The sequence below is a fragment of the Megalobrama amblycephala genome, linkage group LG6 (assembly GCF_018812025.1).
Source record: "Megalobrama amblycephala isolate DHTTF-2021 linkage group LG6, ASM1881202v1, whole genome shotgun sequence".
NCBI lineage: Eukaryota > Metazoa > Chordata > Actinopteri > Cypriniformes > Xenocyprididae > Megalobrama > Megalobrama amblycephala.
Window position 1 is genome coordinate 18,119,107 of NC_063049.1, and position 25,515 is coordinate 18,144,621.

At 37.3% G+C, this 25,515-nt stretch overlaps 1 protein-coding gene across 7 annotated transcripts; it reads right to left on the minus strand.

The window, feature by feature from the left end:
- Window positions 1–223: 223 nt before the first annotated feature.
- Window positions 224–25,469, minus strand: cracdla (cracd like a). Of its 7 annotated transcripts, XM_048193189.1 has the most exons (12): window positions 25,322–25,469; window positions 21,974–22,112; window positions 17,376–17,447; window positions 17,093–17,222; window positions 16,195–16,330; window positions 15,106–15,267; window positions 14,780–14,830; window positions 14,442–14,642; window positions 10,677–12,093; window positions 7,958–8,931; window positions 1,493–1,610; window positions 224–1,410 (listed from the first exon to the last, which is right to left on the minus strand). In XM_048193189.1, the coding sequence occupies exons 3-12, from the start codon at window positions 17,431–17,433 to the stop codon at window positions 1,208–1,210; spliced, it is 3,450 nt and encodes a 1,149-aa protein (XP_048049146.1). In that variant the 5' UTR covers window positions 17,434–17,447; window positions 21,974–22,112; window positions 25,322–25,469; the 3' UTR covers window positions 224–1,207. The 7 variants fall into 7 exon arrangements, with proteins under 7 accessions (XP_048049146.1, XP_048049141.1, XP_048049142.1 ...); XM_048193184.1 differs by lacking the exon at window positions 21,974–22,112 and having other exon boundaries at window positions 14,780–14,827; window positions 25,322–25,389; XM_048193185.1 differs by lacking the exon at window positions 21,974–22,112 and having other exon boundaries at window positions 14,454–14,642; window positions 25,322–25,389.
- Window positions 25,470–25,515: the final 46 nt, after the last annotated feature.

Below are 25,515 nucleotides of genomic sequence, written 5' to 3' on the forward strand. Positions count from 1 at the left end.
ATATATATATATATGTGTGTGTGTGTGTAAAAATGTGTATATATATATATATATATATATATATATATATATATATATATATATATATATATATATATATATATATATATATATATGAAACTGAAAAATCCTGAAAGTGTCTTAAAGTAGATCCCATTTTAATTTTGCTGTGTTACATATTGATTTTTTTTTTTATGATTAATTACAAATCACAGGTCTCATATTTAGTAAGTTGAATTTATTTGCCTAGGAAGTTGAGTTGGTATTTTCAAAAGCAAGCTCAAAGTAATTTATTCTTTACAACCACATAATTTAACATTTAACATAAAATAACAGAAATCTAATAGGAGTCAGAAAATTACCAGGTGATACATTGTCACAATACATACAAATTCTTGGATGGATTTCATGGAAATAAATAAAATGTGTAATTGGAAAGGAAATAATCATTAATCAATTAATACTCAACATTTTTACAAGAAAACAATGACACGAGGTGTGAAACCTGAGAAACAATGAGCAACATATTACATGGGAGACAGTTCTATAGTTGTGTGTGTGTGTGTGTGTGTGTGTGTGTGTGTGTCTGCACACGTGAGAGTGGGTAAAACACACCATCTTTTTCTATTCCTGAGATCTCACTCAGGGTGCTTTTGCTTGAGTCTGAACCTGAATTTATTTTCTAATTTTCTCTGTCCACCTCTGATCTACTTTCACTGTGCTCTGTTGTGCATTTACAAAATACATTACCAGTAGCGGTTAACCAGTGCTGAGAATAGAGAATGTGGCTTTAAAGCTCAAAGTACACGTCTCCCTTTTGTTTTGTTTTATTACAAAAATGTTGGTACCTATTTGCTGTGTATACATTCGTATTTCACGTGGAGAGAACACAAGCAGCTCACAAGAGAAGGTTTTAGAAGGCAAACAGTATTAAGATGAATGACTGCTGAATGTGCACGTTTTCCTTAATAATATACATATACAATAGTGGTTCATCAAGACCACACTGCTTTAACATTAACTTCAAAGTCTACTGAAGTTCACATGGAGCAAACCACTAACTTGAGTACAATTCTTTGGATTAATTCAGTTCAGGATGAAAATGTCCTCAGATCCTCCTTTCAACCTTATACACAGACTCAACCAACTCATGATTTTTTTTATGTAAACTCTTCCTCCACGTTTTTTTATAATGTTTTTTTTTTTTTTAGTCCATAGTCTTATCACTCCATGCCAGGGATTTCCTCTTGGCCAGCTCCATCCAGGATGGTTGAGCACTTTCACGAACAGACTGCACAGGAGATGATGATGGTGATGATGAAGGTGATGATGATGATGGTAGCACTGGTTTCTGCTGCCATTTATCCTCTCTGTCTGTTGATCTCATGGGAACAGAAGTGACTGATGCTTCTAGAATTATAAACACCAAGTATGAGCATATAACTGAACTATATAGCAATCATGTAAAACTTATATTGTATCTCACACTTACGCATTGACATACTTGGGTCGAATCCTGTGCTTGTACCTGAGACTTTTGAGATCGGTCTGAGAGGAACTGTTGATTGAGACGTGCTTGAGGACTCTGATGTGGCTTTCTGCTCACCTGTCTATTGAAATCAGTAAAAGGAAATCTGAAACAATTCACAAAACAAAACACCACAAACACAATATACACAACTGTACTAGATAGTGTGAGTCCTTTAATTTTAATTTATAAATGTATAATTTTATATTTATAATTAAAGCTCAAAGATCTGTTATAGCTTAATCTGCTCTGGACACTAGGGGTTGGTAGTAAAACCTGAGGTAATAATAATAATCTTATAATTAATAATAATCTTATAATATTTTCTACAGCACCTTTAAATGTTACATCTCAACGCACTTTACAAAAAATAAATAAAACAACAAAATACACCATATAAAAATCATACAATAAGAGATACATTCAAAACAATTAAAAATAAAATAATATAAAATAAATACAATATTCAAGTAAAAGCTACCCTAAAAAAAGAAAGAGTTTTAAGGCGAGATTTAAACATGCTAAGGGATTTAGCTTGCCTTATCTCAATAGGTAAAGAGTTTCATAGTTTAGGAGCTAGTGAAGAGAAAGCCCTATTTCCCATCAGTCTTAAACAGGTTGGCAGAACAGTTAAAAGACCAGTTTCAGATAAGCGAAGGTCACAGATTGGAGTTTAGGGAGTTAAAAGCTTGGACAAAGAGGTGCCAAACCATGCAAAGCCTCATAAGTAAGCATCAGAATTTTAAAATTAACCTTAAACCTAACAGGGAGCCATTGCAAAGACTCCATAATGATATTATCTCTTATCCTAGTTCTAGTTAGGATGCTAGCAGCCGAATTTTGCACAACCTGCAATTTGTTTAGGGTAACTTTTGAAACCACAGCCAACAAAGCATTGCAATAGTCAATATGGGAAAATACAAAGGTGTTAATCAACTTCTCAGCAACAGGGAAAGATATTTCTAAGATGAAAAAAAAAAGATGTTTTAACAGTATTTTGAACATGTGGCTCAAATGTTAGAAAAGCATCAACGTAGCTGGTGGGGTGAACCAATGAGCATAATCTCAGTCTTTTCACTGTCAAAGGATTAGTTCACTTTCAAATTAAAATTTCCTGATAATTTACTCACCCCCATGTCATCCAAGATGTCCATGTCCTTCTTTCTTCAGTTGAAAAGAAATTAAGGTTTTTGATGAAAACATTCCTGTATTTTTCTCCATATAGTGGACTTCAATGGAGCCCAAACAGTTGAAGGTCAAAATTACAGTTTCAGTGCAGCTTCAAAGCGTTCTACACAATCCCAGATGAGAAATAAGGGTCTTATCTAGAGAAACCATCGCTCATTTTCTAAAAAATTTTTTTTAATTCTATACCTTTTAACCATAAATGCTCATCTTGAACTAGCTCTCTTCTTCTTCTCTATTTGAATTCCAGCAGTGTAGACACTGCTACGTGTATTACTATCCTCCTCAGGTCAAAGTTTGAACTAATTGTCATATACTTGCACTAACATATTGTATATAACAATTTAGTTCAAACTTTGACCTGTGAAGGGCAGTAATACACTTCTAATAGGAATTCTAATAGAGAAGAAGAAGAAGAAGAAGAAGAAGAAGAAGAAGAAGAAGAAGAAGAGCTAGTTCAAGATGAGCATTTCTGGTTAAAATGTATATAATTTTAAAAATTTTTTAGAAAATGAGTGATGGTTTCTCTAGATAAGACCCTTATTTCTCATCTGGGATCGTGTAGAACGCTTTGAAGATGCAATGACAATGTAATTTTGACCTTCAACCGTTTGGAGGCCATTGAAGTCCACTATATGGAGAAAAATCCTGGAATATTCATCAAAAACCTTAATTTATTTTTGACTGAAGAAAGAAGGACATGAACATCTTGGATGACATGGGGGTGAGTAAATTATCAGGAAAGTTTAATTTGAAAGTGAACTAATCCTTTAAGACAAAGAAAAATTTGTGACATCCATTTTTTTTTAAATATTAGACATACATTGTGAAAGAAAATCCACAGGCACAGTATCATCAGGTTTTGAATTCATATAAATTTGAGTGTCATCTGCATAAAAATGAAATTTTAGACCAAGAAATTTCAAAAGCTGACCAAGTGGAGAAATATAGATGTTAAAAAGCAAGAGACCCAAAATTGATCCCTGAGGGACTCCAGATTGCACGAAACCAACCTCATACCTAAATCCACCCATGGTAACAAATTGCTTATGATCTGTGAGGTAGGACTTAAACCAATTAAGTGCAGTATCAGAGACCCCAAAGACAGTTTCTAGACAAGTAATTAAAAGAGAATGATCTACAGTGTCAAAAGTGTCAAGAAGGGTCAAAACTGAAAGACAGCCAGAATCTGAAGCAATTAATTAAGTCATTAGTGACCTTAACCTATGCTGTTTCAGTTCTATACAGATGCCAGATTGCAAGGGCTCAATTTTCAGTTACATAAGAACTGAGTAGCAACAACTCACTCCAAAATTTTAGCAAGAAAAGGGAGATTGGATATGGGACAGAAATTATTAAGTTTTCTTCATAGTCAATGTTCGTCTTTTTTGGTACAGGGTTAACCGCGGCGATTTTCAAAGCTGTTGGCACAACACCAGTACACAGAGAATGATTTAATATTACTCAAAACAACAGGACACAAGGAAGAAAAACATGATTGAAACAAAATAGTAGGTATGGGATCAAGTAAGGAAGTGTCTGCTTTCATTTGAGAAACCTCCTTTTGAAGGGAATATGAGTCATGTGTGCAGAGGTGTATATCGAGTTGGGATGAAGGATAAAGGGAAGTATGAAGAGAGCATGCTTTGTTGTTGCTGCAGTTCTTTATATTAGTTTATAGCATAAAAGTAAGACACAACATTTTGGCGACAACTATGGCAGCACTCAGTTACGATGCCTGCTTTGTTTTTGCCATGCCCAGGTCAGCCCTCGGTAGTACCGATTCATACTTGGCAGAAGAGGCTTGAAAATTATCTTGTCGCCATCGATGGCACTGGAGGTCCGTGATCAGAGGAGAGGAAACATTTTCTTCTACTAAAGTGCCTGGGAACCGAGGGGTTAAATGTTTTCTACATGCTGCTTAATACAGTTTGGACGGTTGCCGATGCTTTCAAAGCATTAGAAAAGGCTTTCTCAACCCTGGTCCTTGAGGGCCACTGCCCTGCAGAGTTGAGCACCAACCCTATTCCAATACACCTGAACCAGCTAATTAAGCTGTTCATGATTACTAGAAAGCTATAGGCAGGTGAGTTTGATCAAGGTTGGAGCTAAACTCTGCAGGACAGTGGCCCTCGAGGACCAGGGTTGAGAACCCCTGCATTAGAGGAACATTTTCAGCCTCAGTGTGCATCGTGACTTCGGCGATCATACGGACGAGATGATACGGGATCAATAAGTGGAGAAAGTATTCTCAGCCCACATTTGCGAGCGACTCTTGCTACAGCCATAGAGCTCCTAGTAGACAAGGGCTTCACTGTTTCTAGCCTCCCTCAAAACTTTTATAAACAGCATTTCAGTATATCTCCCTTACAACCCCATCGTGTAAAACTGGTTACTTAAACGAAAGCGGCACTGCCTATACTCAGATGCCTACCTGCGCATGTAACATAGTGGTTTCACCCTCCTTGGCCTCAGCACCAGCAGCTTTTCAAAAAATGATGGTAACGATACTGAAAGTACTTTATGGAGTCCAGAACTACCTGGATGTTGTGATTGTGGATGGACGCACTGCAGTCGAGCATGATTGCAATCTGCAGGCTGTTTTAACAGCACTACAGCATGCAGATCTCATGCTGAATCAAGCGAAATGCAAGTTCAGCTGCACAAGCCTTCCTTATCTGGTACACACTATTACTGCGCAAGACCTGCTACCGAACCACTGCCACATTCAGGCTATCTTACAAGCTCCAGCCCGACAGATCCAGCCAAATTATGCTCATTCTTAAGACTAATGTCTTGGTATTTGTAGTTCACGCAAAACTACTCTTCAGAGGTGGAGCCACTGAGGGCATGCTTAAAGAAAGTGGGTGTTTTCAGTTGGACTGAGGACGCAAAGAAAAGCTTTGAGTAATTGAAGGAGCTCATTGTGAACAGCCCAGCTCTGGTAATCTTTAATCCAGCACTACATACTTAACCTGTGACGCCTCTGACTATGGAATAGGGGCTATGCTAACAAAGATGCTGATGGTTCTGAGCGTACCATAGCACATCCCGCTCTCTCTCTCTCTTGGCAGCAGAGCAGAAATATGCCATAGTAGAGAAAGAAACTCCAGCCTACATCTGGGCTGTGGAGCAGTGGCAAACCTTTTGGTGGTGCCGTTGGTTCACCCTTCATACCGACCATCAAGCACTAACTACTCTGTTGGTATCTAAAGTTATGGGCCGTGCTGGAAATGCGCAATGCGAGATGGTCTGCACACCTGCTCTGCTTCAACTATGAAGTGTTGTACACACCAGGATCTGCCTCTCACACCTACCCTTGCCCGCCTGTGAGGATGCTGATTCTACCATCGAACCTGATATGGTGGCACTACTTTCTGCTGAACCGTGTGCACTGTCATTGGAGGAGTTTTCCAAAGAATGCGCTGCTAAACTAACAGCACTGTGGCATAGCTACTTACAGGCTGGCCTAAAAACAAGAAAAACCTTACACATGAGCTTGCATCATACTTTCATTTCAGGGATGAAGAGGGTCTTTAGATACCACTTGGTGGTGCCCATATCCCTGTGTGGGGCCCTAATTCATTTAGCTCTTCAGGGTCACCAGGGCATTGCCTGGCATGGACCACTTAACCTAATTTGCAATCTCCTCATGCCAGCTTTGTCAAGGCCATGACAAAAGTGCCAAAACACATACGCCTCCCCTTCGGCCTGTACCACTCCCTTCTGGTGCACTGTGGGAAAATGTTGGACTAGATATTGTCGAAGCATTCGAGTTAGGTACCTAGGATTGCAGGTGTATACTCACTTTAGTTGACTTTTACAACAAGTGGCCAGAAATAGCATTCACCAGCAATGTCACTACTGATACTGTCACTGACTTTCTTGCCACGATGTTGTCATTTTGGCAACCCTTTGGAAATTGTGACTGACAGTGGTGTACAATTTACATACCTTGCCTTTGCTGATTTCCTTGCAAACAGGAATATCAAAAATGCTTGTACCTTCCTGTACTTTCCTCAAGCTAATGAGGCTGTGGAGCGCATGAACTGTGTCCTGAAGGATTGTGTTTTAACGGCAAGCTCGGAGGGTAAGCCCTGGAAAACTTCTGTGAGAGATTTCATGCTGCACGTCCTGATATTGCTGAGTTAGATGATCCTGGAACAACAGTCTAGTCTGAAAATGTAGTCTTAACTTTATTCCTACCCCTACCCCTAAACCTAACCCTACCCATAAGTTATCCCAAAAATCAGAGGGAAATTATATATGAATAACACTGATGTAGAAGCACCAATTCATGATTTTAAGCCTAAACTTGACATAATATGTAAACTCGTCCCTCAAATCTGATTGGTTTATTTGAATGTTGTTCCAGGATCAACAAAAATGTTGCCCAGGAACATGTTGAACTCAGCAATATCAGGTTATGCTATCATGCTACACCTCATGCCACCACAGGTGTTGCTCCCAGTGAACTCTTGCTTGGACACAAATTGAGAACAACCTTACAAATTCTAGCTTGTGTCCACGCCCGCCAGTCTCAAGTCACAACCTACACTCACATCAAATGGGTAGCGAAGCCATCTGCTTTGAATATACCTACTCATGTGAAAAAGGGCAGGCCAAAATTTAGTCCACGTTGTATAGTACAGGGGGAAAAAAAGGACAGGACACATATATCCTTGATGACAGGAAAGTGTGGAACGCAATGCACCTTTCACCATGTCCTGGCCAAAGCCATTCAGATAATGACCCTACAGAAGTATCAATGCCAGTTGTCACACCAGTAGCTCAAGACAGTTCAGAGTCAGACACCCACCAGTCTGGTACAAAGACTTTGTTACATCATCTTTACACACATTCACACTAATTACAACAGTACACCTTTACTATTAAGTTGTTAATTTTTAGGTGTTAAATATTTGGTGTTGAATGAATCTACACTGTTCTGTTACTTCTGTGATTGTATGGGTTTGTGTTAAGATATGTTTTGGGGTCCGCAATTGTTGCTGGACAAGAAGAAATATGCATTTCTTTACGTTATGGAAAAAGAGATCTTAAAGGGTTAGTTCACCCAAAAATGACTCTAACACTTACAATATGCATCAACTAACATGTAGGATGAAATAAACTGAATTTAGTAATTCAGCTCAACTTAGATGTGCCCAAATGACTTGATTCAATCAAGTTCATCCTACATGAAGTATGTGAGTAGAGATAACATGATTGCATAATAAATGATACCTTGGTTGCAGCAGTTGTTTGAGTCTCCCAGCGCTGCACCAGCGAAGTCTTGTTTCCTAATCCACACTGATTTTTTGCCCACACTGGTCTGCCATCCTCGAGCCCAGTCCCCTTGCCTTGAGGCACAGACACCCTGTCAGCTTTCCCTGAGATTACGCTGGGCTCTCCACCCTCATTCTGGGGCTGATCCTTTGACATAGTATTGGCAGACTGTTGGGAGACTAGGTGGGATGTTAACTTTGGGCTTGTCGGCAAGTGCGGGTAACCTGGTGGAGGTGTGGGACGCAGTATAGCCTGTGTGGGGGTCTGTGATGCTGCTCGCAGTGGTGATGGCTGTGGTGCACATGCTTGTGATGGCTGTTTTGATGTGGGTATGGCTTGAGTGGTGGATTGTATGTTTGATGTACATGTAACTGTAGACTGAGTTGGTTTTGTTGTTGAGTTTTGAGTTTTGGACTGAAACTGGACTTCTCTGGTACTTTCAATTTGAGATTGACCAGTGGTTGAATTTGCTGAAGTTTGGCTTGTTGTTGCTCTAGTCTGAGGTTCCATTAGAGTGAACTGAGTGGTGGATTGTGTGGATCTTCCGGAGGGCTGTGCAGATGGCAGTTGTTTTGTTTCTGCAGGTCTCAAAGGAGGTTGTGTAGCTGTTGGCTGGCTTGTAATGTTCTGAGTGATTCTTGGATTGGCTTGTGAAGTGGATGTTTGCATTTGTGGTTGTGTTGTGGTCAAGGTTGTTGGTCGTGATTGCAAGCTAGGAAACTCGGGCAGTCTACTGGTAAAAAGCTGCTGTAGACTTCTGGTCTTCTCTCTGGCCATCTCCATCCAGGACAGCTCTGAAGCTGTAGATGTTGGTGCATTCTCCTGAGAGGACACTGCTGTAGTCTCTTCTCGAGGCAAGTCTATACCTTCTTTAGGGGGTGAAGGTACAATCTTAGTGTCTTTGCTGGTTGATGATAAGGGCTGAGGAGGTTCTGAAAATACATAAGAATGTATATTTGTCAGAATACCATGCAGCTTATTTCAGCCAAAAACACCCATTTTTCAGTTAAAAGGAATTGATTTAGAGTTGATCTAACCAACATGGGTAACATAGGTGAAATTGGGTATAACTTTGAAACAGTGGAAAGCTGTGCTCAAAGATATGTTATTTACATGCTACTAAGATTCTCAAACAAAGCTAAAGATTCTATAGGTGCATCGCAATTCGAAAAAGTGCACTTCAAATACCCAGATGATGCACTTAATTAACTGAAGTGTGGAATGTTCTTCATGCTCTCAACTCACAAACTTCCTTAAATAGCAGTAGAGGAGGGACTATCAGACTCTGATGTTGGATGACAAAATAATCCTTATAAAATTCATACACTAGAGTCACTATGTACTCAAACTAGACAGTTCAAGTATTGGATAGTAATAACTCAAGAGTTACTACATAATTCTAAAGAAACTACTACTTATTTGTATCAATATTCTTGAGTGAAGATCATGGTAACCCACTAGTAATTAATTACTTAAGTGTTACCAAATACATAAGAAGGAATTACTATACAAAACTGTACAAAAACCTCAAAAGTTTACAATGTATTCAGTAGTTACTAGAGAGTTATCATGTTTCTCACTTTAGAATACTGATCCAAATAATTAGTAATTCCTCCTGAAAGATTTGGTAATACTTCAGTCATTACTAGTGGGTTACCATGACCTTCACTTTAGAATTAATTATACATTATGCATCATTCATGTTAATAATAAACCTGTACATAGTAGTTCTTAGTAGTTATCTGGGAGGTGTGAAAAAACAGTAGTTAATGATTAGCTAATGGTGAACTACCACCTTCAACTGAGCACTATTGCTTACTAATTCATTAATCAGAGTTTCTTGTTAGTTAATAGTAGTTACTAGAGTGTTAATAATGCATTACTCATTTGTTCCTGTGTAGTTATTCATTAATGAAGGATCAGTATTCTAAAGTGTTACCAGCTGTTATTTTTGTTTTGTTTTTGCACACAAAAAGTTTTCTTCATAGCATTGATTCAAAAGTTGATTCATAGCATTAAGGTTAAAGCACTGCAGTCACACGAACTATTTTAATGATGTCTTTGCTGCCTTTCTGGGCTTTGAAATGTGCAATGACGTTGCTGCCTATGTGTGGTTCAGAAACCTCTAGGATTTCATCAAAAATATCTTAATTTGTGTTCCGAAGTCTTACGGTTTTTGGGACGACATGAGGGTGAGTACTTAATGACAGAAATTTCATTTTTTGGGTGAACTAACCTTTTAAGATTCCCTAGCTTATTTTTGTAATAATCGTATATTACAACTCACTGTACTGTTCTGCTTATCGCTACTCTTTTTAAATTATACTAAAATTGACAAATCATTAATAGGCATTAAAGATAACAAAGACTTTATTGGTTTAATGATTTAGTAAAGTCAATTGTCAGTTCAATCAAAAGAGGTATAACTTGAACAGAGATGTATGAGCACAATCTGCCATTTGTTTACTCAGTTGAGTAACCACTATCAGTGTAATCACAGACACAGTTAAACATTTGGACAAAGCAGCTTTCTAAAAGCTTTGACTCAGACAAGCACACAGACTGTTTCCTCATATGACCTGGAACATCATCCTCATAAGATGTGTCTTATTTGCAAACTAAATAATTCTGAGGATTAATCTTCAAGCACCATGGGAAACCGTAAAAAGAAACTCACCAGCATGTCTGAGGAAGCCAGCTCTCTCTTTGTCTCTACAGAAACCCTTGGGTGGTGAACTGGAGGACTGAACTGAAGTTGAGGACTCATCGATTTGGAGAGAAGGATCTTTGAGTTTAGCATGGAGTCTTATAGACCCCAGGCCAGAGTGTTGATCTTCAGGTTCTACATAGCTGGTTGAATCAAGCTGTGAGGCCAGAGGTTTTGTCTTGTCTTCTGACTGAGCTTTGTCCAAACGAAACTTTAGCGAAAGAGAGGTAGAGCGAAGCTTGACTCCAAATGCATTTGTAGTCTCCCTCTCTTTTCCCGCCGTCATGTCTTCCACCACATCCTCAAATGCCTCTTTTGCCAACTCCTGTACTTCTTCCTCAGTAGCATCTACACCAATCTCCTGTATCTTGTTGTCCTGACTCTCCTCGTTTGTTGGTATCACTGAATCGGTGACCGTTTTGTCTTCCTTCTTTGATGATGGTGGTATGTTAGCACACAGGTCTTTTATTGTTTTCTCAACTTGTGAACTTACCTGCCGCTCTATCTTGAAATTTAAAGGTTTGGTAGCTTCGGTAGCTTCTTTTTTCAGTCCAGCTTGCCCAAATACTCCAGTGAAGCTTGCAGTCCTTGGACGCTCTTGATTTTTGTCTGAGGAGACACTGAAGTGGAATGATCCAGACACAGTTCTCTCTCGCTTTATGGGTTCTGTTTGAGTGTGATCTTCCTGACTAACAGCCGACTCTGTGCTGCCTGGCTGAAGAGTCTTGGACTCTTGTTTTTCATCTGTAGATGGTACATTTCTCCTCAAAGATGATGGTCTTAGATTTACTCCACAAATCACGTTGGCTGGAGCATGAGCAGAGGCCAGACGATTTTCTATATTTAGTGCACTTTCAACACTATATTTGCTCAATGTGTCCATCTTGTTTTGTATTAGCGTAGCATTAGACTTCTCATCTTTTACGAGACTCAGTTCTGGTGTGGTACACGTGTTTGGTCTTACAGATGACACAAGGTTACTTTGGCTGTTCTTGTGAAGTTTGGAGCTACTGAGCATCTCACTTACTTCTTTTCCCTTTTTATCAATTGGCACCACTGGGATTGGCGGTTTAGCTACTGGTGACTCAGCTGGAGTCATCTCTCTTAGGCTAGGGATCGGAGGTGATGTGGGCAGAATTTTTCTCTCAAGCTCAGGTTCAGCAGAAACTTGTCTACTATCTCCAGCAGTCTGCAGAGACATTAAAGGTGAAACTGGAAAACTCTTGATTTGTGAAGCCGTAAGCCTCTCCCCCGGGCGCAAGACCTGAGAGGAATAAGAGTGAGCGCGAGGTATCTCTTTTACATGAGCAAGCTCTTCCTCTTCCTCCCTCGTAGTCAATGAACAGTCCAGATTGTTCAAACTCTCAGATCGTGATCTGCTCACAGCCTGCACAGGAAATACAAGGTGAGAGGAAAAATGTAGTAAATATCATTAGGAAAATCTATTAAATATCAACTGTTATAAGGAAAAGAAAAAGATTATTCAAAATTTCTGTTTTTCCAAAACCATTAGAGTGCTGCAGGAATAAGTCATAAATCCGGAAATGATGGGATTTTTGCACTTCTGGTTCCATCATAATGAAGTCAATGGGTTTTTTGGATGGGTTTTTAGTTAAATGCCTGAAATAAGGTCTGTGTTTAACACAAACTCATGATATTTTCAAATTTTTCTCTGACAAAAAATAAATCAGTAATACTCCAGTCGTGATTTTTTTTCTTTAAATGCGGTTGCTAACAAGTGGCTAAATGGTAGGTTAAACAGAGGTTGTCAGGGACAATAAACATCATAACTTTTACAACCTAGTTGTGTTCATAATCAAGCTCTTGCAAACTATTCTAACTCAAACTTTACAACTTTTTAAATCAAGATCAAAAGACTTGTCTGAAGCTTGGTGGGGGTGACGCTGAAGTTGCACAACCATGGTGTAGTTGCCTAACTTTAGCTTTTTACTTCTGCTGATTGCATTTAGGCTTCAAAATTCAGTGGTGTAAAAGTGGTGTTTATTTGTCAAGATTTTCAGTATGAACAAAATGTGTGACAAACATAAACCTTTGTTGGTCACAGAGCTTTTTTTCTATAATAATTCAAAATCCAATGGAAAAATTCTGTTGGGTTGTCGTCGAGGGAACCAGTGTGATCCTAACTTCCAGTTTGGCCTACAAAAATACAACCCGAGTTCCGGAAATGTTGGGATGTTTTTTAAATTTGATTAAAATGAAAACTAAAAGACTTTCAAATCACATGAGCCAATATTTTATTCACAATAGAACATAGATAACATAACAAATGTTTAAACTGAGAAATTTTACACTTTTATCCACTAAATGAGCTCGTTTCAAATTTGATGCCTGCTACAGGATCTCAAAATAGTTGGGACGGGGGCATGTTTACCATGGTGTAGCATCTCCTCTTTTTTTCAAAACAGTTTAAAGACGTCTGGGCATCGAGGTTAAAAGTTTCTGGAGTTTTGGTGTTGAATTTTGGTTCCATTCTTGCCTGATATAGCTTTCCAGCTGCTGAAGAGTTTGTGGGACGCAGTACCCACAAAACGTTTGACGTATCTTTCTCTATAGGTGAAAGATCTGGACTGCAGGTAGGCCAATTCAGCACCCGGACTCTTCTACGACGAAGCCATGCTGTTGTAATATCTGCAGTATGTGGTTTTGCATTGTCCTGCTGAAATACACAAGGCCTTCCCTGAAATAGACGTCATCTGGAGGGGAGCATATGTTGCTCTAAAACCTTTATATACCTTTCAGCATTCATAGTGCCTTCCAAAACATGTAAGCTGCCCATACCGTATGCACCCCCATACCATCAGAGATGGTGGCTTTTGAAATGAATGCTGATAACATGCTGGAAGGTCTCCCTCCTCTTTAGCCCAGAGGACACGGCGTCCGTGATTTCCAACAAGAATGTCAAATTTGGACTCATCTGACCTTAAACCTTGACCTTGACCTTGACATATGGCTTCCTTTTTGCATGATAGAGCTTTAGTTGGCATCTGCAGCTGGTACGGCGGATTGTGTTTACCAACAGTGGTTTCTGGAAGTATTCCTGGGCCCATTTAGTAAAGTCATTGACACAGTCATGCCGATGAGTGATGCAGTGTCGTCTAAGGGCCCGAAGACCAGGGGCATCCAATAAAGGTCTGTGGCCTTGTCCCTTACGCACAGAGATTTCTTCAGTTTATCTGAATCTTTTGATGATGTTATGCACTGTAGGTGATGGGATGAAGCTCTTGCAATTTGACATTGAGGAACATTGTTTTAAGTATTAAGTATTCTACAATCTTTTTACGCACTCTTTCACAGATTGGAGAGCCTCTGCCCATCTTTACTTCTGAGAGACTCTGCCTCTCTAAGAAATCCCTCTTATAGCTAATCATGTTACAGACCTGATATCAATTAACTTAATTAGTTGCTAGATGTTCTCCCAGCTGAATCTTTTCAAAATTTCTTTCTTTTTCAGCCATTTGTTGCCCCCATGCCAACTTTTTTTAAGACCTGTAGCAGGCATCAAATTTGAAATGAGCTCATTTAGTGGATAAAAGTGTAAAATTTCTCAGGTTAAACATTTGTTATGTTATCTATATTCTGTTGTGAATAAAATATTGGCTCATGTGATTTGAAATTCTTTTAGTTTTCATTTTATTCAAATTTAAAAAATGTCCAAACATTTCCGGAATTCGGGTTGTACATCATTACTGCAGCACTCTATAAAAATTGACTTACTGAAGTGACCACCTTCTTGTTCTTGGCACTGGCCCTTTGGTTCTTAGGTTTAAGGGACATACGGTGACGGGCAGCAGAGTTGTCCAGGAGGGAAGTGAACTGTGGAGGGGTGCTAAAGTCTACCCCTGAGCCAGGGGCAAGTGAGGAAAGGGGTGCGGGTGCTGGGCAGATAGGTCGAGGAGAGAGAGGTTGTGAAGAGGCCTGGAAGGTGAAGAGGAGCACACAATTAAATAGACATTAGACAATATTTCAAATAAACCATTCACATTTAGGCCATGATTTAGATGTATGAATGACAGGCATAATGTCAACACATAGATGAAATAGCATCAAGCTACCTGTTCTTCCTCCTCACTTCCTGTTCCAGCTAAGCTCAAGGTGCTATGCTTCTTGGGAGTGATATAAAAATGTAAACATAATGACATGGAGGTTTACATCATATTTAGACAGGGATAATGACAAGAACTGGTAGTTCCAGCAGAAATGGAGACACAAAATGGATAACAGGTTTAGACACAAACTCATGCAGATGTCTGATCAATGAATGTTTAGTCTGAAAGGCCAAAGCTGTGAAGATTTTTTACCAGTACATACACATGCATCACAATACACAACGTCACAATAAAGATTCTGGGATACTGATGCTATATTATAGTACCAGTACCTTGTTCGATATGCTCATGTTTAGTCCTTCACCCCGGGACACTTCAGGGGGGCTACGAGGAAGGCCATCATCTTCTGAACTTCCACCTAAGTCTTCATGACGTTTAATGGGCAACAGAACGGGGGGAGGACCTAGATGCATCTTCTGCTGCTGGAGTTTCATCTGATCAACCGAAAAAAAAAAAAAACTTCAGTGTCTTAAAGGGTTAGTTCACCCCAAAAAATGAAATTTATGTCATTAGTTACTCATTCTCATGTCATTCTACACCCGTAAGACTTTCCTTTATCTTCGGAACACAAAAATATTTTTGATGAAATCCAAGAGTTTTTTTATCCCCCATAGAAAGCCACATAATTACCACATGCTCCAGAAAAGTAGTAAAGACATCGTTAAAATAGTTCATGTGACTACAGTGGTTCAACTTTTATGTTATGAAGTGATAAGAATACTTTTTGTGCACAAAAACAAAACATAAATAATGACTTTATTCAACAATTTCTTCTCTACCCTGTCAGTCTTGCACAGAGCTGACATAGTGAACACAGTGCAGCACTTCCAGGTTCTATGTCCAAATGCCGGCTCAGTATTGGCCGACGCTGTTCACGTGAGCAGCACGATGCATGCATGTGAGTGCAGGAGCCAGCCACTGAAGCCTGCACTGTCAATAGCATAGGGGAATGACAGGGGAGAGATGAAGTTGTTGAATAAAATTATTTTTATTATGTTTTTGCACACAAAAAATATTCTCGCCGCTTCATAACATTAAGTTGAACCACTGAGGTCACGTTGGCTATTTTAACGATGTATTTAGTGTCTTTCTGGGCCTTGAATGTGATAATTGCTTTCTATGGGGGATAAAAAAAAACCTCTTGTATTTCATCAAAAATATCTTAATTTGTGTTTCGAAGATGAATGAAGGTCTTACGGGTGTGGAACGACATGAAGGTGAGTATCTAATGACAGAAATTTAATTTAATAAAAAACAATTGAAACATTTCTGTCAATCCCATTGATGTGTGTTTATAAAGTGTGCAATAATTAAGCAAGAGTGATTTAGAACAAATGTTACTGAGTTTTGTGTGTACTTACCTGAAGAGCTCGAATTTTGCCATGAATGTTCTCTTGAGACAGAATTCTTAGCGGTTCAGGGTCTGAAAAACTTTGTTCTGCCTGAAAAATGCTGTCATGTGAAAATGCCCGGGATCCCAGCATGCCTTTAGAGCAACTTTGAAGAAAAGATGTAATAAGCAAACAGGTGCATGTTATCCCTTCTGAAAAAAAAAGTGCACTTTACCATACCTTTATAAAGAGTACTTATTGGGGAAATAATACAATTTAAATGAATATACTTAAGTGGGAATGGAATCTGTTTTTGGACACTTAATTCCATGTTAATTGCAATCAAATGAAAATTTATTGTAGTTTAAATGTATATTCAATGCAATTAGCTGATCTTTAGAGTGCTTTTTTGACCCACCAAAGTAGGTAATTTTTTTTACATAATTACTGCTGTCTTTGAAACATGGTTAAAGTGTACTGCCGGATGTACTAACAAGCATTTGTGGTAAACTAAAATATACTTTAATCTCATTCTATTGAAACTTGTATACCATTTATTTAAATACATTTGCATGTGCATTAGTATGTTAGTAAAAACAGCAAAATAAGTGTACTTCTTTTAAAGCACGACATGATATAAAATGTATTTTAAAGTAAAACTTTTAATTTGACATTATTACAAAGTGTACTTAAACGTGTAAAGAAACACTTAAGTGGCTTTTTATTTCATTATTTTATTATCTGCCAGTACAGTTTTTTAAAACATACTTTTAAGATTTGAAGTACACTACAAATGCACATTCAATAAAATAAGCACACATGGGATCATCAAATCTTGCTGAGCTTTAGGTGGTTTCAGAGTGACACCATGCATATGTGAGTGCAGATTTTAAGTCATGCCATGCTGACAATCAATGTGAACACTTACTCTGAATCTTCCACACCCCATGTGATGTCACTCTCAGACTGACTCTGCTTCATACCACCGTCGTCCTCTTTCCTCTTTATCTTCCCAAACAGGCGTGACTTAAAAGACTTTAACCTAGACTTCTTCCTTCCTAAACATATCATGCCTTTAGATTATTTTCTATAGTATAGTAAACCGACAGTAAAATAAAAGAGACAAACATTTACTGACATAATATTTATTATTTTTTAGATCTGTCTATACTGATGATGACAGCACTGAGCCTTACTGAAAGACTTCTGACCTGTTAAGTCGTCACTGCCTTCTCCCTCTGGGTCTCCTGAAGTCTCCAGGACATTCATCTTCACCGGTACAGCTGTTAATGAGGACAGTTACACAGAAATCAGACAGAAGATAGAATGAGGAGTAAAAAAGAAATACAGAAGGGGTTGGGAAAACGTCAGAGGAATTGTCAAAGGAAATGTTCTAGAAAAGAATAGAAAATTATAGTTTCGTAATTATTAACTTAATTTTTATTCTTAAATTCACAACAAACTAAGAGAGATGTTCTTCAAAGGAGAACAGAAGCAGAGTAATATACTGACATGTGAAATACTTGAAGAATCTTATATCTATGATGTGGCAACGTGGCTAAATTCTCTCTGCTTGCGATTTGTATCTGATAAGAGAACGCTTTTCTCAACCCAGCAGAGACCAAAGGTTTCTTTTGAAGTCATATTTTCCATGTGACCAGACTAGTGCTTTCGTCTGCACTAGACAATTATGAGTTACTTTAGAACATACACTACTGTTCACAAGTTTGGGATCATTAAGATTTTTAAAAAAAAAATTAATACTTTAATACAGCAAAATTATTGGACATTTATAATGTTATAAAGCTATTTTTTTTAGTTCTAATAAATGCTGTTCTTTTGAACTTTTCTTTCTTTAAAATACCCTGAAATTATGAATCATGGTTTCCAAAAAAAATATTAAAGCAGCACAACTGTTTTTAAAATAGACAATAAGAAATGTTTCTTCAGCAGCAATAATTCCTGAAGGATCATGTGACACTAAATATCTGAAAGTACTGAACTTTTAAACAGCATATAAGTAAATGTATGAATCACATAAAGCACATTATTAAAAAAGTAGATTGCCTTAAAGGTGCCGAAGAACATGTTTTTAAAAGATGTAATATAAGTCTAAGGTGTCCCCTGAATGTGTCTGTGAAGTTTCAGCTCAAAATACCCCATAGATTTTTTTTTATTAATTTTTTTAACTGCTTTGGGGCATCATTAACTATGCACCGATTCAGGGTGTGCGGCCCCTTTAATTCTCGTGCTCCACGCCCCAAGAGCCCGGTGCTTGCCTTAAACAACATAAAAAAAGTTCACACAGCTAATATAACCCTCAAAATGGATCTTTACAAAGTGCTCGTCATGCAGCATGTCTAATCGCGTAAGTATGGTATTTATTTGGATGTTTACATTTGATTCTGAATGAGTTTGATGGTGCTCCGTGGCTAAAGCTAACATTACACACTGTTGGAGAGATTTATAAAGAATGAAGTTGTGTTTATGAATTATACAGTCTGCAAGTGTTTAAAAAATGAAAATAGCGACGGCTCTTGTCTCTGTGAATACAGTAAGAAACGATGGTAACTTTAACCACATTTAACAGTACATTAGCAACATGCTAACGAAACATTTAGAAAGACAATTTACAAATATCACTAAAAATATCATGATATCATGGATCATGTCAGTTATTATTGCTCCATCTGCCATTTTTCGCTATTGTCCTTGCTTGCTTACCTAGTCTGTTGATTCAGCTGTGCACATCCAGACCTTAATACTGCCTGGCCTTGTGTAATGCCTTGAACATGAGCTGGCATATGCAAATATTGGGGGCGTACATATTAATGATCCCGACTGTTACGTAACAGTCGGTGTTATGTTGAGATTATGTTGAGAGGTCTTTTAAACAAATGAGATTTATATAAGAAGGAGGAAACAATGGAGTTTGAGACTCACTGTATGTCATTTCCATGTACTGAACTCTTGTTATTTAACTATGCCGAGGTAAATTCAATTTTTGAATCTAGGGCACCTTTAAGTCAGGGGTCAGTAACCTTAGGCATGTGCACCACCATTAGCGCTCAAACAAGATTAATATTATTTATTTAGATAGTGGTAATCTTTCCTCATTGTCAAACAGTCCTTTTTATTGAGAAACTGTGCTACTGTACTGAACCATGCAGCATGGACACAATTAAAATGGTCACTTCTTGTCAAAAAGGTTTCAAACCCCTGTGAGTTCCTCCAAGAATCAGTTGTCTTGTTCACATGGAAATTAGGAGAAATGTGTGAGACTGTGTTTTGGACAATGTGCGTCACACTTATTTCAGTCTTATGGGTGTCTATGACCTTTATTTTGACAACAGACCTTTCTTATCACTGACCATGCCTTGATAATGCAGATATGCACTAACAGAAAAAAAAGCAAAGTCCACCGAGTCCTTCCCTTTTAAAGACATCTGCTGTCTACTGTGAAAAAAATCAGTATGTACAGTATCTAATCAGTTGGTAAATCTTAATGTTTGGGTACACAGGATTCTTATGTGGTTAAGAGATTTTCTTAAAAACCTTTGGGGGAAAAAACAATGCACACTATGCAGTGGATAAAAGAAAATGAATACATAATCAGCATGTAACAGCTTGCCAATATGTGCCATTTTTCCATGTCAAAAAGACTGATACCTATACCTAGTACTATCCGACACAGATCACATGGAATATGAAGATAATCTTTGGGCTGGATGACATTGCATAGAGATCACTGTAAGATTTCACTGAGCACTAATCCTACAACTATAAAATAATCTTAAAGCCTCTGGCACAGCCCAAGAGAAAAGGGCCAGAATGCTGCCATGACAAACAAATACACACAGTGGCAAAAAAACAGTGGACCAGAAACTAACCTGATTTGTTCAAAAGTTGTTGTTTTTTTCAGTGCCATATGATCCTTCAGATATCATTCTAATATGCTAATTTGGTGCTTTAGAAACATTTCTTATTATCAATGTTGAAAACAGATGTGCTGCTTAATATTTTTGTGGAAACTGCAATATTGCAAATTTGAGTATTGCCAAAAGTCCAAAAGAAATGTCTTTACTGTCACTTTTGATCAATTTAAAGCATCCTTGCTGAATATTAACTGACAGCTGAACATTGTACATTACAGTGTACATTAATACTAATGATTGATTTTACTGTTTAAGTAATTCATATATTAAATACAGTATAAATGATGAAATAGTTATAAAATATACTCTAATTACCCTGGACAACAAAGCATAAGTACTTCAAATAATATTAAAGGGTTAGTTCACCCAAAAATGAAAATAATGTAATTTATCACTCACCCGTTCTACACCTGTAAGACCTTCGTCACACAAATTAACACAAATTAAGATATTTTTGTTTTTGATATTTTTGCTCAGTGGGCCTCTATAGACAGCAATGCCACTGTAACTCTCAAAATTCATAAAGGTACTAAAAACATATTTAAAACAGTTAATGTGAGTTCAGTAGTTCTACCTTAAAGGGTTAGTTCACCCAAAAATGAAAATTTTGTCATTTATTACTCACCCTCATGCCGTTCCACACCCGTAAGACCTTTGTCACACAAATTAACACAAATTAAGATATTTTAGTTGAAATCCAATGGCTCAGTGAGGCCTCCATAGGGAGCAATGACATTTCCTCTCTCAAGATCCATAAAGGTACTAAAAACATATTTAAATCAGTTCATGTGAGTACAGTGGTTCAATATTAATATTATAAAGCGACAAGAATATTTTTGTTGTGCCAAAAAAACAAAATAACGACTTATATAGTGATGGCTGATTTCAAAACACTGCTTCAGGAACCTTCGGAGCATAATGAATCAGTGTGTCGAATCAGCGGTTCGGAGCGCCAAAGTCACGTGATTTCAGCCTTTTGGCAGTTTGACAGGCGATCCGAATCATGATTCAACACACTGATTCATAATGCCCAGATGCTTCATGAAGCAGTGTTTTGAAATCGGCCATCCCTATATAAGTCATTATTTTGTTTATTTGGCGGCTCCAAAAAATATTCTTGTCCCTTTATAATATTAATATTGAACCACTGTACTCACATGAACTGATTTAAATATATTTTTTGTACATTTATGGATCTTGAGAGAGGAAATGTCATTGCTCCCTATGCAGGCCTCACGGAGCTATCAGATTTCAACTAAAATATCTTAATTTGTGTTTCGAAGATTAACGAAGGTTTTACGGGTGTGGAACGACATGAGGGTGAGTAATTAATGACATTATTTTCATTTTTGGGTGAATTAACCCTTTAATATTATAAAACGACGAGAATATTTTTGTGCGCCAAAAAAAACCAAAATAGCAACATTTCAACAATATAGCGAGGGGCCGATTTCAAAACACTGCTTCGGAGCTTTACGAATCGAATCAGTGATTCGGAGCGCCAAAGTCATGTGATTTCAGCAGTTTACCCATTTGATAGGAGATCCGAGTCACTGATTCGATTCGTAAAGCTCTGAAGCAGTGTTTTGAAATCGGCCCCTCACTATATTGTTGAAATGTCGAACTACTTGTAGAACCACTGTACTCACATGAACTAATTTAAATATGTTTTTAGTACATTAATGGATCTTGAGAAAGGAAATGTCATTGCTTTGAATGTAGGCCTCACGGAGCCATCGGATTTAATCAAAATATCTTGTGTTCTGAAGATGAACGAAGGTCTGACGGGTGTGGAACGGCATGAGGGTGAGTAATAAATGGCATTATTTTAATTTTTAGGTGAACTAACCCTTTAAGCAAGAAAAAATACTTACTTTGTCAGTGAAAATCCTTCTTGTTCCTCTTTTCTGTGTTATTTAGCTTTTGTTCTTGTTTTTAAAAGATACGCGTCCTTACATCCAATGAACCGCAACAGTTCGTCCCCAGTCACAAACATGCAGAGAGATAGAGGAACTGGAAAACAGACCGGAGAAAGAGCAAAATCAGGATAGGAACTGGCAGAAGAGAAAGCAAGGAAGAGGTAAAGGAGAAGCAGGCTCTGACGATTGCATTGATGGGCGTGATGTTTGGTAGTAAGGAGCTGGGCACGCACTGACTGTCAAACTCTGTGACATTTCCAGTACATGCTTTTCCTGCACACTTAAGCTCTTTACAAAACAACAGCTTTTAGAGCAGACTAGAGTGTGCTAGTGCTGGCCAAATGATGAGCTGATGAAGGCATCAGTCAATATAACACACCAGCACTCGAGCACCAAGAGAGTGTGTGTATGTTAATAGGATAAACATAAGGAACCTATTTGGTCAAAAATGAACATTAACAGAGTCAGTAAGGCCCACTGCAGGTAGCCAGAGCATCACATCTGATATATATATTCCACTTGTGTTTGTAAATGATTTGTTAATGTAGGAGACTACTGAGAATATCACTAAGACAACGAACAACTCTCGTCTGTGTCATGCATTTGCATCAACACGTCAGAGTAGGTCAGTTTTTGTATGCAAATCATTTAAATACTGTCACATTCCATTCAAAGGTTGCTATTTTTTCTTTATATATACTCTATCATATAATTTTTTTGCTTATACACACTACAATTCAAATGTATGAGGTCAGTAAGTTTATTTTAAGAAATGAATCCTATTCAACAAGGATGCATTAAATTGATCAAAAAGTGACAGTAAAAACATGCATAATGTTACAAAAGATTCGTAAATGTGGCGTAAATGCAACACATATATGGGGCAAAATTTTGTATTATTATTAGCCATATTACTTGTGACAGATACATTTGACGTTATATATCCTTCCTTTTAAAATGTGATAAGCCTATTTATTTTGCTGCCCTAACTATACATGGTTAGTTGCATTTTATTATTAATATTTATCAGGAGTAGTCAGTTGAGAACCACTGCTTAAACAAATCTGAACTAGACTCTATATTGTCAGTATTGTGTATGACAAAAAAATAAACAAACTGACGGTGCTAATCTGTAACACTGAGACCGTAAGCATGTTTAAAATTGTACAGTTAGGTGTTATGGTGGAGTTAAGCAGATGATGTGCTTCATTTCCTTCTGTGCAGACTGTGTAGACAACGACAGGAGCTCTCAACTCCCTCCTGTGTGTTACTATAAGTAACTGTGAAAGTAGGCTACAGCCTATTTGAAACGTTTAAAAGGTGAGATAAAGAAATGACAGACAACTGACTGACAAAAGAAAAATACTCAGCCCATTATACTCATACATCTACACATGTACGTCTCCCTCATTGACATTTTAACCATAAAAATGTTACTCTGTCATTTAACTGCCCATTATCCCAGAGGATTGAACGTTTTGTATCCAGCACTCCGCAAAGCACAGAGCAGCTTTGCCCCAGATACAGGCATAAATCTGTGTCAGGATCCAGAGTTGGCCACAAATCCCTCTCCTTTTTTCCTACTGGACAAAAGTCAGATCAGCATCTGGGTGACTTTCAGCCAGCCTACATTATGCGTCTGGCCTTCAAATATAATCCATCTGTCAATTTAAATTTTCGTATTCAGACATGCATATTGAGGGGGGTGCAAAAGTAATCTGCACATACGTCTAATTTAATGTAAACCAAATCTTCCAATGAACATAAGTGATGCTTAATTCCCTCCAATTACTGCAGGACAAGGAAATATATTACCATTGTATGCTAAACTGTTTCAGATATTTATAGCCTGCATACATTCATGTCATAATCTGAGATGTGATTTTATATTTTACTTTTCATTTCCTCATAATCAGCAGGGTGGTCTATGTTTTAAATATTCAACATTAATATTCAAACATTTTTTACATGTTTTATATATTTATATAACTGAAAGCACATTGCACACAGCTTAGTGTATGTGTTAAATTTTATGTGCACAAGAACAGTGTAATTATATATATATATATATATATATATATATATATATATATAAATAAAAAAGGTTTTTAGTCAGTCCTATTACATAAATGCTTGTTTCCTCCAGCAGTGGTTTTGTATGTTCAATTCAAACACCTAGATCTCTTAAATTACAATATTTTTTTGTGAAATCAGTCTTCCAACTAAAATGACAAAATAATCGTGTTTTTGTAACAGCATTTGGTTTTATATGATATATATGATATTATTTACTCATGCAGCATGTAATCAAATTATCATCAGGGTGAATCTCACAAAACCTCTGAAGACCATGTTCATGGTCATAAATTTTACTTCAAAATCATAAGAAATATATATATATATATATATATATATATATAGCACTAATAAGATTAGTAGCATTGTGGAAATATTTTTATGACAATTAAGCACACACATTTTCCCAAGAAAAATAAATAAAAATTAAAAAGATAAAGTGTTCAATTTAATAAAATTAGAAGTTTACATATATATTTATTTATAAACACTTAACTTAAAATACAACAAAAACATTATATATATATATATATATATATATATATATATATATATATATATATATATATATATATATATATATATATATATAATGAAATGTAAATAATGTCCTAATTCAAATATCAATCTTAATATGTCCTGGATATGTTTCATGAGACTCATCATCACTCTGTTCGGTTCCCTTGAGAGATGAATAGTGTTATTTAGAGACAACTCTCTATATTTTTCATGAACTGAGATGAGGAGCACATATCGAGTCGAGATTAAGGGCGATTATAGATTTAATCTCCTCCTGCAGGGAATTCATGGGTGTTTCATTGTAACTAATGGTTTTGAATATGACAGGCAAAAGAAGCATCTCAGACAAACATGTCCAAGCAAACAAACACAACACAACAGCGTCTACTACAGTTATTCAAATCAACATGACTGATCAATAAGTAAACAACAGTCCTTACCCTTCACAAACACCAATCCTTTTATAGTTTGAATGTCCCATATAAATATTACTTCATATAAACAGATATTCAATAACCCATAAAATACTGTGGGTTATCGTTTGTGAAATTAGTGTGCAGGTCACAGTGACGGATATTAGTAAGTTTTAATTAAAAACAAAACAAAAAATTACCACTATAACAATATCTCAAATCAAAATGAACACGACAACTGACTGTCCTGAAACTTAATATAAATATAAATATAAATGCAGTCGCGTATACTCACATGCTGATGTAAATCGTTGAGAAAGTGCAGCTGGTCTGATCTCTGGCATTCACTTGCTCTTTAAATGAGCCGGTGGAGCAAAACACCGTCATATCAAGCGATACGTGACGTTCAACACAAGGTGTAATATAACGCAAATCATTCCCTTTTACAGGATGACTGAAAGTTCACTCAGTGAACACAGGATGGCGCTG